The 17177-nt window shown below is 36.9% G+C and overlaps 1 protein-coding gene across 5 annotated transcripts in view; it reads right to left on the bottom strand.

The window, feature by feature from the left end:
- Window positions 1-17177, bottom strand: part of ADGRG2 (adhesion G protein-coupled receptor G2) — a 63909-nt gene that overhangs the window by 23353 nt on the left and 23379 nt on the right. Inside the window, exons 2-11 of one of the 5 annotated variants that reach the window (XM_033106840.1) lie at window positions 17075-17110; window positions 14195-14242; window positions 14073-14096; window positions 12546-12584; window positions 10579-10620; window positions 8303-8353; window positions 4900-4955; window positions 3974-4029; window positions 1486-1525; window positions 978-1015 (exon numbers count right to left, since the gene is read on the bottom strand). In XM_033106840.1, coding sequence (XP_032962731.1) covers window positions 978-1015; window positions 1486-1525; window positions 3974-4029; window positions 4900-4955; window positions 8303-8353; window positions 10579-10620; window positions 12546-12584; window positions 14073-14096; window positions 14195-14242; window positions 17075-17110 — 430 coding nt within the window. The remainder of the gene's footprint in view (window positions 1-977; window positions 1016-1485; window positions 1526-3973; window positions 4030-4899; window positions 4956-8302; window positions 8354-10578; window positions 10621-12545; window positions 12585-14072; window positions 14097-14194; window positions 14243-17074; window positions 17111-17177) is intronic. The other 4 variants (XM_033106843.1, XM_033106847.1, XM_033106855.1 and 1 more) reach the window with 4 other exon arrangements.

The raw sequence follows: 17177 nt of genomic DNA, 5'->3' as shown, positions 1-17177 counted from the left end.
CCGGTGAAACTTGGCTGCAAAGACAAGAATCTTGACAGCTAGTCTTAGCCCCAGCTAGCTACTTGTGTGGCATCTGTAGGATTTGAATTTCCATCATCGGAGCCCTTTCAAATACCAGCCTACATGAACATCAAAGTCTCTTAAATCCAAAGTCTCTCTGGAGATTAAATCTAGATGATCAGATAACTAGGAATTTAAGACATTCTGTTTCTTTTCTACTTTAGTCTTGGTTTGGGTAAAAAAAAAATGTTAATGTTGCAAAGAACAAAAAAGAGGTAAGTGACATGAACTAAATACATATAGTGGATAGGGATTCGATCTGCAATTTCATGGAAGACTTGCCATTATTTGTACCAATGAATAGTTTGATGAGTAGAAACTGTCATTTTCTAGGACTCTTACTCTCACAGAATGCTCCAGGTTCAGGTAGTGAGATTATTGATCTACAAGCCGTTGGTTTATGCAGCCAGGACAGCCAATGGACACAATTGAAAATGAGAATCTGTGCAACCTCAAATAATTGTCGGGCAATCTCTGATTCACCCATGCATACACTTCAATTTCTTTTTTTCTCTTTCTTGCCAATCTTTTCCTTCTGTCTCCCCTTCTTCTCCCAAGCTCCATATTGTGTTCCTTCTTCTCTGACTGTCCCTCACCCTGACTGGACCACTGTGAGCCATTTCTTGGTCATATTGGTGGCCCCTGGGGCTAAGGACCTGATAATCCTTAGCCTTATAGAACCAGAGACCAGTGGCCCGACACCACCCACCCCTCTGTGCTTCATAAAGAAATGAGAACATGGTTGTGACAGAGTGATAAGTGTTTTGGAACAATAAAGATACATATATCCAAAATGTCATTAATAGGTATTTATTTTAGAGGAACACCTTTGAATTTGCAATCTAAGGTTCCTCAATACTTTATTTCTCATGAGTAGAGTATTAATACTATTTATCAAAGTATTAAAAATAACTGACCTTTGAGCATCTTCTGTAGTACACACTATAAAATAAGTCTGAAACAAACAAAATAGATGTGTTACTTTGATAGTTGAAAATGTCAGACAAGACAACCCAGGATTAATCAACAGCATCACTGAATCTTAGAACTACAAGAATCCCTGGGGATCATCCAGTTCACATCCCTACTAGATTCCTGACATATGATCAAAGCTATTCAGGCTATACAGGCTCTGCTTAGATAACTGTAGTGTCGGGGAGCTCACTACCGCACAAGGGAGCTCATTCTCCTGGAGCCCTAGTTTTAAGAAACTTTTGGTTTTACATGAAAAAAAATACACCTCCTTGTAATATCCATCCATTGCCCCTAGTTTTGATTTTTGGAGTAATGGAACTAGTCCATTCACTCTTTTAACTTGACAAATTTGGGGGAAATTGAATACATATCTCCCCAGAAATACAGAACTCCATGCTTTCCCCCAAATAACAATAATTATAAACAAGGTACAGGGTGTACTATGATTACCTCACTTAGGGTTTGCAGGGTTTTGTTGAGCTCTGATCGTCTGTTAATAGAATGAAAGAAATAGACATGAAGGAGACCATTGGTGGTGTTAAATTCAAAACAAATTAGATTTTTAGCAAATACATTAAGCATGTGGTATTTATTGCTTGCAGTGTTCACTTTGAAGGAACACTGGGTATAATAAGAGGTTGCTATGTGCAAAAAATAAATTATTTATATGACAAGGGAAAATAACCACACAGAAGCTGTATTGGTTCTAGCCAACAGCGAGATAGAAATTATGGTTGAACAATCTTGTTATTCATTAGGTTACTGCAAACCTCAGGCAGCTTCTTCTGGCAAAGGGCCAGAGGAAGAGCTGTCTGGCCCGAGGCAGAATTTCTGAGAGGGGCCAGCCATTTACCCCAGAGGCTCTGGGCGTCTGATTTCTTCTTCATTCCCTCCCCAACTGACCCCGCCTGCCCGCTAGCACTCTCCAGCCCTGCCTTCCCCTCCTCACAACTCCTCTTTAGGACTTTCCCTCATTCCTCTCCTCTGATGGCACTCCAACAACACTTTTATTTCTTCAATGTGGCAGAGCTTCACTTGAGGTAAGGATGAAACAAATCTAGTTTAAAAAGTCACTCTAATGTAGTGTTTCTCAACTTGGGTGACTCTGCCCGCCAGGGGACATCTGGCAATATCCGAAGACATTTTTGATGGTCACAGTTGGGGTTGGGATGCCAATGGCATCTAGTGGTTAGAGGCCAGGGATCTGTTACACAACGTATAATGCACAGGACAATTCCACATAACAAAAAACTATCAGGCCCCAAATGTCAGTAATGCTGAGGATGAGAAACCCTGCTCCAAAATGAATGGGCAATAGTTAGTTCTAGATGGCTCCAGGGCAGGTCTGGAGGGAAGAGAAAGATGGTGGCAATAGTAGTCAAGTTTCTCAGCTGGCAGGAGCTGCTCCTCTATAACTGTGCTCAGAGGCCACCTTCTTCCTGGGGGGTTTTATTGGCCCCTCCACTCAGGTCTGACCTGCTCTATATTCAGATATTTAGAACAGTCTTTGGTACCCTATACCTGTCACTTTCATTGTAGGGATCGTACTGCATTGTTATAATTTGTTCTCATCCTGCGTCTTTCCTACCAGGCTCCCCATTCTCAAAATGGTCTCATGCTGGAACCACCTGGGGAGCATTCAAAAATACTGATGCCTGCATCTCAGACCCCAAATACTGATTTAATTGGTATGGAGTGTGCCTGGGCATCAGGACTTTTAAAGCTCCCCAAGTGATTTTCATATGCAGCCAGGGTTGTGAACCACAGCTCTGGACCCAGTTTTACATTTCAGACAGTTGGGTTTCTCCCCACTTGTATCTCCAAGGCCCAGCATATAGTAGGTGTTCAACAAATGGTTGGTAGCTTTCAAATGAGCTCATCTATATTTTAAGTCTAGTAATTAAGATGAATTACTTACAAGCATGCTAAGTTGTGTTCGATTTATAAATTTGTGAGTTTAAAAAATGTTTCCTATCACTATTATTGCCCCCCTAAATATCCTTCTAGGACACTGATATCTCCTGCTTTTTATTTCACATACATACTTTGAATAGTTGGAAAAGCTAGATTTTCATCAGGCGGTCAAAAAATAGGCACAAAGGAATGACCATCACCCCCACCCACCCCAGTTCTCACTACTTTAACTTTTTGCATCATCAACTCAGTAAAGCCCTGGGGACTTGGATATTCCCCAGGTTGGAATCCTGGTGTTCCTCTTCACCTAGGTGTTGCCAAGGCTAAATGCTCATTGAAAGGATGACCCTTAAGAACAGTTTTGTTTTGTTTTGACCTAGGAAAGGTTTTCCTCTTCAGTGCCATCACAGATACTCCCCAGAGCTTTTGGATTTGGTTCAAAAGTTAACAAAAACTTCATTTGAGAACTAATGAATTTCATCTTTGACACTGCTTCCCTGCCATGAGGGCAAAGCCATGGAGTTTCCCCTCGCAGTGACAGGCTAAGACTGTCTCCTGGCCTAGGCCAACCTGCTAGCTGACATTTTGTCCTATTGTCTAACTGATAGCATCTGTTTGTAATGTAATTCTCCTTGTGCTCGTCCTTGTAAGCTGAGGTCTACTTAACAAAGACCTCTCTCTGACTTTTGAATCACTTCTGTTCATGCGTTATGAACAAATAGTGTACAAGGAATCTTACCTTTAACTCTTCTTTCCACATTGCTGGCTACTGTATCATATTACAACTCAAATCCAATTCAAATGGAAGTCTTACGTAATTTCATAGCAAAGAGAAGAGCCTCATGGGAATATTAGCTGATGACAAGCGACTATGGTTATAGTTTACAAAGAGCTCAAGAACCAATTCTCTATATCCTTTGGGTCTGTCTCTTTCCTAGTCTCAGCTTCCAGAAGAAATAGAGCTCAACAAGTATCTTTCCAGAGTTGATGTCTTAAGTTTCAAATCAAACAGCAGATTACTCACTTCAATTCACTTAGAGAGTGGACTCCAGTTAAGGTGCCATTAGCCATATTTTGATTCTGTTAAAAGTACAAAATCATTAAGAATACAACAAATATTGTTTTGTCTTTTTACACTCTTTAACAAGAAATTGTTCTTCAGCTTTGTTGGCCACCCAAAGAACTACACCCTAAAGACTTTGAATGCTAACTGCATGGAATACTATCTAGCAAATGATCAAAACCATATTGACTGAGCCAGTTTTTATTTTTATGTTTTCTTTTTAAAATATTCTGAATCAGCAAGTGTGATGTGCTAATTTCTGTCTTTTGTTACTCCATTCTGTCTTTTGTTATTCCCACAAAACAACACTATTAAAGCTCTCTACACAAAAAGTCCCAGATTTAAGTAAAAGATCCCAGCATAAAAAGGGAAACTTGATAGCAGCCTTCACTACATTTCTAGAACCTGGTTCATTGCCTGGCACATAGTAACTACTCCGGAAATAGTCACTGAATGAACAAACCATATTTATCTGGGATCCTCTGAACCAGTCTAGGTTATGTAAGACTGATACTCCTGTATCCTAACCCCCCATAGAGTGAACAGGATCAGATTCAGAAGACTATTCTTAGATTAACTACATACAATATTTCTTGTTGTTAGGAGTTTCCAACATCATAAATTTTGACTGGTAATAGAATTGCATCATATAAACATTCTTATTTAGCAACAAACCTAGTGAAAACTAAAATATAATTAACAAAACACCATGATTATTAAGAGGTCAAGCCTTCTTAACAAAGCTAGGAATTCAATAACATTTTATTTAAATTTGGTTATAAAAGTAAATATGCCAAATATCATATAAATAATCTCAACCTTAAACAAAGCTTTAAATGTGAATTCATTTTTTAAAGAATGCAATAAGAAGAATCTTTAAAACCTACCTGGGTAACATTGCTTTCTTCGTCATATTGAAACATTATCTCACCTCTAAAAAATGCTAAAAACAAATTTTGAAAAAGAAATGAGACTTGTATTCTTAGAGCTTGAGGATTAAAACAACACAGAAAAAGATCAAATTATAAACAAAGTTTTGTCAAATTCTTTGTTGGTAGTCACATTGACTTTTTTCTTTTAGTTTTTTTTTGTTTTGTTTTGTTTTTGTTTTTGGTTTTTTTTTTTAGTTTCAGGTGCACAAAACAATGTAATAGTTAGACATTTATCATTTCTATCCCTCACACAGTGATAACCCCTCTCCCCCCATCCACTATCCCTCTGACATCGCACAGCCATTACATTTCCACTGTCTCTATTCCTAATGCTGTACTCCACTTCTTGTAACTATATATATAACATTGTAGTTGACATTCATTATTGTTCAGCTCCAGCTTCAGGTGTACAGTGCAGTGATCAGGCATCTACATCTTCCCTGAGGTGGTCTCCCTAACATTTACTTTCTTTTCTATCAGAAAGTTGCTCAATATAATTTTCAGAAAACATGAACCATAAATTTCATGTAGGAATGCAGAGAACACTTGTTCCCTTGTCAAGAAATTTTATCCCTATACATGCTTCTCATCAGAACTTTGTTTCCGTTAAAGATACTAACTGGGGAAACTGGGGCTCTAAAGTTAATGTTTTAAAAAAATCTTTTTAAGTTGTTATAGTTGCAGTTACATAGATGAGGGAGGGAAAAGTGTTTCTCAGCAGTTTAGCAGCCTTATGCAAGTTCATTTATTCCCTGCTGATGTTTTTGTTTTACTCTTTCTGAAAATACAGCTACCAAATGCAGTATCTTTCCCAGGAACAAAGTTGAGATTTTGCTTTTGAAACCTGAATAGAGTGGAGGGCAGATTTTTTTCTTCAGTTGAACAACTCATTTTGTCTTTCATGCCAGAAATGCCAGAAAACCCTGTTCTTAAAATGCTCACTTTGGGAAATACTGAAGTCAATTTCAGTCACATTATTTCCTGCAGGGGATACTTGGAGGGGTTTTACTCTATCTGGAAACAAATAAAATAGAGGTCCCTCAACAGAAGTACCTTGTGTGCACTTCATAATCTAGAGATTTAAAAAAAAAATCCTCTTCAGCAAAAAGGCAAGGATGTCACATGAACTACAGCAGGGGTCAGCCAACCCTTTTGTGAAATATCAGATAGATAGTAAATATTTGAGGTTTTGTGAGTCATATGGTCTCTGTTGAAACTACTCAACGTTGTGGTTGTAGTGCCAAAGCAGTCATAAACAATGCATCAATGAATAGGTGTGGCTGTGTTCCAATACAACTTCATTTACAAAAATAGGTAGCAAGCTGTATTTGGACTATAAGCAGTAGTTTGAGCTAGAGGGTTGAAAGCCTTCTCATCTCATCTTCTTTTACTGCACCCCAAAGTACAAATGATCCCTGCAGCTCAGTTCCCAGTGGTGCCCTCCCACTTGAAATGGCCAACAAAGCTGCTCGACCAGAGATGTAAGTGATTTATCTATCCCAGCAACTTTTTTTTACTGAGAACTTGAACTTTTACATATTGAAATTTCAATTAATACAGTACATAATTATTAAAAGTAAAGATACTTGATATATGCATGGAATTATTTATCCATTTTTGAAAAAAATCTGTGTGCATGTGCTGACACCCACAATTTCTCTCTGTCATCTCTCTAGTCTCTAAGTTCATCCTTCAGTCTTGTTGAGGGCATGTTGAGTTTCATAAATGTGCTGGGAGCACAATGGTAGCAGAGCAACCGGGAAACCACCATTTTTTGACCCTAAGCCTAACTCTTCCTGGTCAGCTCCAAGGTTCTTCACTAGCCTCCATTTCCCTTAATGAACCTAGATTGGAACCTGCAAAAAGTGAAAGTTTCTATATAGTTTCTGGCAGGATGTCATGGAATTTCTGGTACCAAAAGAGTTGGTCCCCTGATGAGGCTGTTTTCAACAGACACTAAAACAAATGGTCAATTCAATCACTTAATTAGGGAAAACATTACTCCAACCAGCTTTCTGGCATCTGTTATTCAAGATGACCAGTTTTTTTTTTTGTTGTTGTTGTTGTTGTTGTTGTTGTTGTTTTTACTAAATGTTCAATTTTCAAACAGTTATCAAATATCATGTAGACACAACACTAAAGTAGACATTAGTCACCAGTCCAAACATAGATGAAGCAAAAAAATAATGAAATTATGGAGAGTTCAATAAAGAGAAGGGTAAAAGAGGCGGGAAGGAGGAGAGAAGAGAGTTATACAATATATGAAAATGAAATGTATCCAACAAAGTTTGTTTTCTTTAATCAAAATCAGGTAATATTTTTCTGCTATATTCTACCAGCATACCAACAGCAGAAAGTTCATATAAGCAAATCTCACACTCACACAAATAGAAAGTGTTTGTGAGACCATCTTTCAACAGAAAGTTTTCTTGTTTTCTAAACTATCCAACCTTAACTTATTTTACTTGATATTGTTTCCTGTGTTTTTCAAACAAATTATTAAAACATTAAAGAGAACAGAATAAAAGGAAAATATTCCTCTAATATTTCTTTTTATATCAATGGAGTTACTAAGATTTAATAGTATAAAATATTTTGTTACCTTTTCTCTCTTGCTATGATCTAGTTCTAACATGCCACACCGTGTTTTTCTGTTTTTCACATTTGCTTTCATTGGTTTTAACAAGGAAGGGAGCCCAGAGAGCCAAACCAATGTGAGAAAAGTGGTTATTTCATTCCTTCTGGCCCATGGCAGAAGGGAAAATATTCTCATTTCAAAAATAGCACGTTCTCAAGAGATTTCCAACTCAATTTTTAAAATAGTGGACAGTCTTAGCTAGAAATGGCAAAATACACTATGGGCGCTACTGAAATTTGCATCCAATTAAACTAGGTGTACGTGAGGTTTTCAACATTTTAGTAGAGTGGTTTGTTTTGTTTTTAGCAAAAGACAACATCCTGTTTCTAAGCTATAATACTTAAGGTCCTATGGAAAAGTTTGAGGGATTTACATACAAGAAGTGGCTTTCAGTAATTAAGTTCATTATTAATTATATTCCTGAATCAACTCTAAGGGTATTAGTTATGGATTTAAAGCTATAGTGAAAAATATTTAGTGTAGAGCTTCATGCTCTCATATTAAGGAAGTTAATCTGTCATCTCACTAGACAATGGGAAGATAGTTTCAGCCAGATCTAAAATTTGCTTTTGTTTTCATTTGGTACTCACAGTAGCCAGGTGGTATGAAAAGAGACAGAGATCAAAGAGACACACATCACATACTCAACAGGAGAAAAACAACCATTTTTCTCTATGGAGCTAATTTATCTGGTAACATGTAATGTGCACAAGAACTAACCTGAGTCATTGCAAATAGATGACAAATTGCAGATATTCCTCGGTTTGACTCCTGCAAAGAAAAGACAACCCAGCAGGTTAAACATGTCAACACCTTCACTTATGTACTACATTGTCAAGAGAATTCACAAATTTAGGCATCAAATGTGGACCAAAAATATAAGTTGGATATAATTGGTTGGATGAATTCCATAAAGACTGAAGGAATGAGAGTTTTCATTTCTTAGTTGGTCAGCTGTAGAACTTGGTTCTTTGCTATTCTTTAGTATGTCAGTGTTTGATCTCCTACTCCTCCCTAAAATTTCTTTGTCCCATTCTCAATTAATCCCTCTCCTGTGCAGTATAAACAAAACATTATGAATACAAATTGGGCATAGAGGCTTTAAATGAAATAGCCCTAACTCATAAGATTCTCCTTTCTTTCTGGGTAGGGGAGAACATGAGCAGTTTAATGCTTGTCTTTGCTCCTTATGCAAATGTATTATGAAATAACATCAGTGTCATGATATCATTTCACATGAGCAAATATTACAAAATTCAAAAAATATTTGCTGAGTGCCTACCATATTCTACAGGCTTTGGGAAGTTCCAGATATAGACCCTGCCCTCAACGAGCTTACAATCTAATGAGTGATACTGGCTCGTAAATAAAACGTTACAGTGAGGGCAAAATGGAATGATGGCCAGGACAACGGACCACACAGGCGTACACAGGAGGCAGAGATGAATGGGAGGTGAAATAAGCCACGTTAGAACAAAAAACTTCATGTATATTAACGTGAGAAGCACTTTCACCTTTGGTGAAAGAAGCACATCTCTTTGATTTGAAAAGAGCTCAAGGTTGACTACTCTAGGAATTTTTCCTTCATTCATTTCATCTTTTTGGCAGAGTATAAGAAATCTGTAGTGAGGCTCAAGTACTGATAATGTACTAAGCAAACTGCCAAGGGGAAGAGATTGTTATATTAAGGAATATTTTGGTCCCTTGTTAGATCTGGTTTGGTTGGAAGTATGTATGCAAAGCCTGATTGCTATTTTATTTCCATTGTACTTTATGAGTGCTTAATTCTTTCCTAAGAGAACTAGTTTGGACACAAACTAAAATTATAATTTGAATTAGAGTGTTTGATATGGTTTCTGCCCGAATTATTTAGTTTGATGTTTGGTGTATAAGAATTATGGTTCAGCTAAAAGTTTTGATTCTGTGAGCAAACTGAATTAAGGTGCCAAAAATTACCTGATAAGTAGATCCCTGTATTGTTTCTATAGATTCCTATATGGTTACCCACGTTAAAGGGAAAGATTTCATTTTAAATATACTTGCTTATGGATATAACTCACTAAAAATATACACTAGGAAATTATATAATATATAGATGGTGGGTAGTAATGCTTTAAATATTTTTTACAACAGTCGGTCTATTGCTTACTAGCTTTCCATTCTATCATATCTCATCTTTCTCTAAAAGTTAGCAGCACCTTCGTCTCCGGTAATGTGTGTTTTTCACTGCTCACTCATACTGAGAATTTTCTCTCCTATTGTTAGGGCTGTTATCTGTAATTTCCCACAAGTACATGGCCACAGGTTGTCCTTGAAATCATGAGTGAGAAAACTTTGTCTGTAAAGGGTCAAATAGTAAATAGTTTAGGCTTTTGTGGGCCATCTAATCACTGTCACAAAGGTAGCCATAGACAATATGTTAAAAAACGGGCATGACAGTTTTCCAATAAACCTTCATTTACAAAAATGGTAGTGGACCATACTTGGCCCATAGGTCAGAGTTTGTCAGCCCCTGCTATAAATCAACCAGAAGCCTTTGTTAAGCATATCATGTATCCCTAATCTTGCACTAGGTACTTAAAGGTACATCCCTTTTTTAATTTAAAAACAGTTTAAGGATCACTCCTTTAATAATCTTTCCTTCATAAACTGCATCCCGTTGATAAGCATTATCTCCCATGCTTCTTCACCATGTTAGAAACTTGTGTAATCATTGCCTTTGTCTGCACACATGTTCATGTGAATTATCTTTGTTTGCTTTATCTCCCATAGACTAGAAGATTCTTGAGGGTGGGCATTGTGTCTAATCATTACTAATATAGCCCCAAACTCTTCATACAACTGCAGGTACCCAGTGCATAAATATCTATTCATTAAGAACAGATTTCATTTTTAAAAGGTAGGAAAAAAGAGAAAGAAAACATTAACACCAGTTATTTGTTTAATTTTACTTTAGTTATAAAAAAGAAAGTCTTGATATTGATAATAAGTCATACCTGATGCATTGAAGGTTTTTACTATAGTGATTTTAGTTTTTTCTGCAAAGAAGCAATTTAAATATTAGAGCAGAATTGTTGCTTGTTTTGAAAAAACAATTTGCCACGAGTACCATTGTAGTGAAGTGTTAAGAAAATCACACTGTTGACACCTTTATGACACTATTGGTCATCGCAGCAGCAGAATGAATGGGAATCGCACACTCGGATCATATAGCATCGGTGTAGGGTGGGTCTGGGACTTGGGTTTCCACGTTTGCCCAGTCAGGTCACACCCATTACACACCCGACTATGTGTGCAATTCTACTGCAGTTTCCATGTGCTGCTGCTAGACAAATTCATGTGCACTTACACTTCAGATATGTGGAATTAAGTCACTATCAGGACCTTCAGGTGATAGGTTGTGAAGAGCAGGTGATTCAGAATAAATATTAATGGAAACAGTAAGCACAGGACCTAAAATATTGCTACTATACTCCACAATCAAGAAAGTGTCCTATGTTCTTTGAGTTAATATTATCCTCATTGAATTGATAGGGAAAATTATTCTCAGAGAGGTTGAGACTATCCAATTGAACTGTTCAGAGTCAATGACTCACAGGTAAATATTAACACACTCTGAAGAAGCAAACCTTAGAAATATCTTCCCAACACACTTTGGAGACAGAGCCCATGGTTCATTTCTCGGATAATGGAGAACCAGGTTCAGAAATCTTTGCTGTAAGGATGGCCAATTAGAAGAGGCTGTGTTCAGGGCACAGATTTGCAAAGAAGCTCCATCTCCTAGGGGAGTGGCAAATTTTGAAGAAAAACAGAGCTCAGATCTTGGAGAATGATTATGTTAAGAATGCTGATGTTATACTGAGAATTTCAGAAACCTCATTTGTGTATGTGTTATACTGATGAGTTTCTGTTCCAATGTGTGACCGACTCATGGGCAATGATTGGTGGTAATTATAGAGGCTGATAACATTTTGCATTATCATTAAGGATCCTTTAAATACATTATTTTGTTTGACCCGATACTTTCATTTCCAGAGCAAACAACACACTACTGTGAAATGAACTTCTGGTTCTAGTAACAAAAGTGCTTTTGGGGGAAAATGTTTAACCTCATTAATAATCAAGAATGCGAAAGAGAACCTAAGGCACGGAGAGAACGATTTCATAATACATGATATAGACTTTGTTCTCAGCAAAGGTACAGTGACACACATTCCCATTCACTGCTGGCAGGAATGTTGCTGGGCACAGCCTTTCTAGAAGGTAATTGGCTGTAGGTATCAAGGGCCTTACAATATCATAATGCTGACCCATTAAGTCCAATCCTTGGAATGCATCCTATGGGAATCAGGGATGAATGCAAAGATGTTGGCACAGGATATGTATTGAAATAATTCCTATTAAAAAAGTAGAAACAACTCTAATAGTCAACATGTGATACACAATGGAATATTATCCAGTCATTACTAGTAAGGGACACTGGAAAATACTGATAATTTAATATGAAGTCAAAAGGACAAGATATAATAATCTATGTAAATTATGAGTATTTTATAAAAGCTATATCTATATAGGTATATATGATACTGAATGGAAATATACCAAATTATTAACATTGATAGTCTTAAGAAAGTAACATTAAAGATTAATTCTATTTTCTTCTTTGTATTTTTCTATAATTTTCCATTTTTATGAACTAGGTAAGATATATTACCATTATAATCAAAAAAATTATAAATGTTATTTTAAGTGGAGTGCTATGGCTATAGCAGTTTGGAAGTTCAGGAGTGTGGTGACACCAGAATTATAGTTCAATGTCAAAGTAAAACAAGTAATAAATCAACAGTCGAAGGCATAGGAAGTGAGCAAGAAGATAACTTTTACTAACCCAAAAGACCACACAAGTGAGAAACAAGAAGCCACAGAAGACCAGCTATTATATTTAGAAATAACTTGATATTACCTGTCTTGTTTAAAGTAGATAACACGTTTAACGTAGCATCTGAAATAAAATAATAAAAATTAGCCTAACTATTGGCATGATTAACAAACACATACATCTTCCTAGGTTCCTTAAACGTTTCACTTTTCCCAAAATCCTGGAGAAGTTAGAAAATTTGGTAAAATCCGCCTGACACTACCAAATGTATTTGCTGCCCACCCCCTCACCACGCGATCCATTCTCTAACTCCCGGAGACAATTTCTGAGCAAGTATTCATTCATTCAAAATGTGTTTCCTGAATACAAGTTATGCGTCTAAAACATAGCAACACTCCTATAATTATTAGATTAAAATTAAACTCATTTGTGTAGTTTAATGTTTTGTCCCATTTTTCTCTATTACAATGAAAGTTCCTAAGGGATATGATATTTCCATCGTTAATTTATGGCCTAACTTTAATATATAGCCCTGTGGATGCTTAATACATTTTTACCTAATGGTACCTTCTTATGAAAGTAATTCTAGTTTAAATTTGGAGTTCTTGAACATTATATTCAACTTTTAGGAAAATCTCATTTTCACCTCATTTCACTTAAAATCCAATTTAAAATCTATTGTATTAACATTTCTTTTAATGAAAATCATTCTAGAATTTATTATTCTGGATGAAACTTTAGGGGGGAAAACGGCATGTATTGCATTATCATGCTTTTACAAAACCCCATATAAGATGGGGTCCAAACACTATTGCAAAAACTATTTTGAAGATGCTCTTTCACTGTAAAAAGTAATTGCACATAAAAATGATAATGCCTGGCCCTTCCTGTTGGACCAAAATTGAATTTAAACCAGTTTCTATTAGTGTGAGCTGCATCTATGTTTGGTTAGCTCTTTAACCACCAACCACATGGTGAGATTTTAACTAAGGGATTGTGAAAAGTATTTGGTTTTGACTGCAATACTGCAATAAGATGGAAGGCTTTCTATCCACGGGGGAGCGGGGGGGGGGGGCGGGGGGGGGGAGGACAGCGTGTGCTGCCCTGCCCAACGCCCTTGAATATAACCCTGTTCTTTTCCCTTTTCTCCAGCATCCTGATGAAACCAGTTTTTTATTTTATTTTATACTATTTTAAAATTGATAAAACCATCTGTAAAAAAGGCTGTCTTTGAACACTCTGTGCTTCCAAATACATTCTGAATCATATTGAAGTCACAAGATGTGCTTTTCACATTTAAACAATCTGCCATATAAAATGTGTTGGGATTGTGTTGGCGAGCAAGGGTACTCAAAATGTGATCGATTATTTCTTTTCTTTTGCAGAATGGTTTAAGTGGTGAGGGCTGTCCTCCCTCCATGATAATAAGAATTTTATCATTTAACCAGAAAGTTTAGGTTGCTCTCCAGGCTTGACAGTCTCGGGTTTTGGGTTTTTTTGTTTTGTTTTGTTCTTTGGTTATTTGAATATGGAAACCTTAAACACCATTCATTATACTTATATTCATATTAAGGGTTATCAATTTTCACTAGCTTCAGAAAAAATTCTTACCATTTAGGCTTGTAGTTTCAACCTCTTTTGTTCCGAGGGAAAAAAACAATACAAATATACAGTTAAATAAAAAACTTAACAAATTGAGCTAACTCTAGGTTTAAATTTTTTCAAAATCTTGCCTGAAGTACCAGTGGAGTAGGGGACCAAACCAACAAGAGATGATTTAGCTGCAGGAGAAAAAACAACAACAAAATTTTCTAATTAATACTTTGAAACAATTATTTATTGAATTTCAAGGAGTTAGACCTTTTGAAATATAATTATGAAAAAGAAGTGGAAACATACTATCAGACTAATATGTAGTTAAATCTGCAAGTCCCATAATCACTCAGTGAGTATACATTTAATCAGAGAATTGTAGAGAAGAAAACCTAAGACATGAAACAAGTGCAATTGTCTCATTTTACATATGAAGAACCTGAAACTCATGACCACAAAGCCTGTTCCTACCTATGGAATATTATGGAAATAAGTTTAGGAACCACGACAAAATATGAGACAGACATACTACTTTCAAAATTTTTTAGCCAGAGAGTTCTAGAAAACATTTTATACTTTAAATAATTTGTCAAACTACAATTATGAAACATATGGGCACATTGGCTCCATTCTGTTATAATGACACCTGGCAGCTCTTCCCATAGTGAATTTAGGATTTAAAAAACCCCCAAACATTGCTACCACTCAATACTGTACTACCTAACACAATTTCCTGGTAAGTTATTTTAAAGCATGGCTGCTATCAATCAAGTTATAAATTTACTGTGGAATAATTCCACTTACACTAAGAGGTCAGTCGACTACACACATTTTGCATGTTTAAATATTAAAAAGACCCAATGGCTTGACCTCTGTGTATACAAAAGAAAAGTAAACACAGACATTTTACAACAAAAACAAGCTTTGCAGTAGGGAGCCCGATATTCAGCCGGTAAGGATGACATTTGGGTGTGTCAAGGCGCTTGGCTGGCCTGTCTGTTTTAGAAGGCTCATGCCTTGGCTGAAACACACACACACACCCTGTCTGTCCTACATTATTCATTCCATATTTTGTCACTTACTGCATTTTTTAAAAAAATTGCCAAGGATATTTCTTGAGAAGTAAGTAAGACAGTTCCTGAGCAGTAAGATAGATTCAAAGTGTGGATATGGAATCCTTTGCTCTTGGGGCAGAACAAAATAATTGACCAAAGCTGGTTTTTCATGAAGGACTATTAATGCTTCTGAATGTTGATGAATGGTGATGCCATCCAAAGAAGAGGCCTGTGGGCACAACCACCCATCTGTCCCTGATGGACACTGGCGCTTACCTTCCAGTTAGTGCAGCTCACCCCTAGGGCACCCAGAACCCAGACTGTGACTGGCACCCAGAACCCAGGCCTCAAAAGCCCCGTATCCCATCCCATTCAAACAGGATTTTGCAAAGATCTCACCAGGATTAAGTCTAATGAAGGCTACTGTGCCAGAAGAAAAATGCAGTGGTTCATTTTCACCGAGAAGCTTAACAATCAGGGGGCAGATTCTGGGTTTGAGTCTTTACCCCATTACTTCATAACTCATAATAATGGTAGTTATTACTTATTAAGGATTTACTCTGTGCCAGACACGTGTTATTTCATCTTCACAATGACCCTACGAAGCAGGTACTGTTACTCATCCTAACTTACAAATGAAGAAACTGAGGCACAGAAAGGTGAAGGAACTTGTCCAAAGTTACACAGCTAGCAATGGGGCTAGGAGGGTGGTGGCTAAATTCAAACCCAGATAGTCTGGCTCCAGAAAATGTGTGAACATGAGCAAGTTGTATCCTCTCTGACCCTCAGTTTCTTCATCTCTAACGTGAATATAATGATGCCTATGCTGCAAGATTGGAAGCAAAATGAGACGTCTGAAGATTCCCAGGGCATGAGAAGGACTAGCTATTTTGTTTCAATGAATGAATTAATAACAGGAGCTCATTTTCCCACAACTAAGGATAGAATGTGAGTTGACTCCTTACCACAAAAGATTATTCTGTGATATATTGGTGTACCAGAAAGAATACAGAAGTAGGAGTCAGAGAATCTACGTGCTGCCTCTGCGTGATGTGGGGCAAGAAGCTGTGTGACCTTAGACAAGTTACTCAGCCACTCCGGGCTTCACTATGTCATCAACTCAGGGAGGGGCTGGACCTCTTTACCCCTGAGGTTCTGTTCCAGCTAGCAGTCTTGAATGTGGGTCCCGTTCCTGGTTCCTGCCAAGACGAGTCCTAGCTATAAATTTCTCTTTCATTTATTTGCCTTCCTGTTCTCATGAGTGCTAAGCCCGTAGAAGCCTTTGGAAAAATATTCATTCAGTAAGGTACTGAGAAACTATAAAAGAACATCTCATCCCTCAAATACAAGAACACTCGGCATATTTATGTTCTTTTTCTTTTTCTGACACCCCTACCTCTGGCAACCACCATTCCGTTTTCTGTATCTGTAAGTGTAGGGTTTTTTTTTATTCCCCATATAAGTAAGACCATAAGGTATTTGTCTTTCTCTGTCTGACAGTCTCGATGTGACTTCTTTATATCCTTAGTTATGAAACTTCTGTTCAGCTAGACTTCAGATGATTCTCCAGGTTGACTATTCTGTAATTTAATTGTAATTTTAAAGTGTTCATGGGAGGAGGCGAGCATAGTGTTTACCTACATATTTATGTTCTTGATGCTCTTCAGGAGACTTGTGAAGTAGAGTACTAAAAATAACATTGAAGAACTTAAACAGTTACCATAATGAAAATCCCCAGTTTACTGCCCAGCTTTGTCCAGCAATGTGATGGAACAAATATGCCTATCCTCTTGCCTATGTTTGCTATTGACTTTTCAGGTGTAGGTTTAATGACAGAATTTAGTGTAAGTTTTATGCGGGAAAAAAACAATTTTGCTATATCTGACTATATGCCATACATATTGCATGGAGAACTTTTAGAATATTTTCCTGAAATTCCCCAAAGTCACGAAATAACAGTCTTACCAGATGGTGATAACAAACTGAAATTGTCAGGATTCTCTGTTGAAGAAAAAGGTGAATTAAAATTAGTTTAGTTTGTGCATAAATTTATAGATCAACATCTTTA

The sequence above is a fragment of the Rhinolophus ferrumequinum genome, chromosome X (genome assembly GCF_004115265.2).
Source record: "Rhinolophus ferrumequinum isolate MPI-CBG mRhiFer1 chromosome X, mRhiFer1_v1.p, whole genome shotgun sequence".
NCBI classification, from domain to species: domain Eukaryota; kingdom Metazoa; phylum Chordata; class Mammalia; order Chiroptera; family Rhinolophidae; genus Rhinolophus; species Rhinolophus ferrumequinum.
This window is presented reverse-complemented; position numbering and strand designations above follow the sequence as displayed.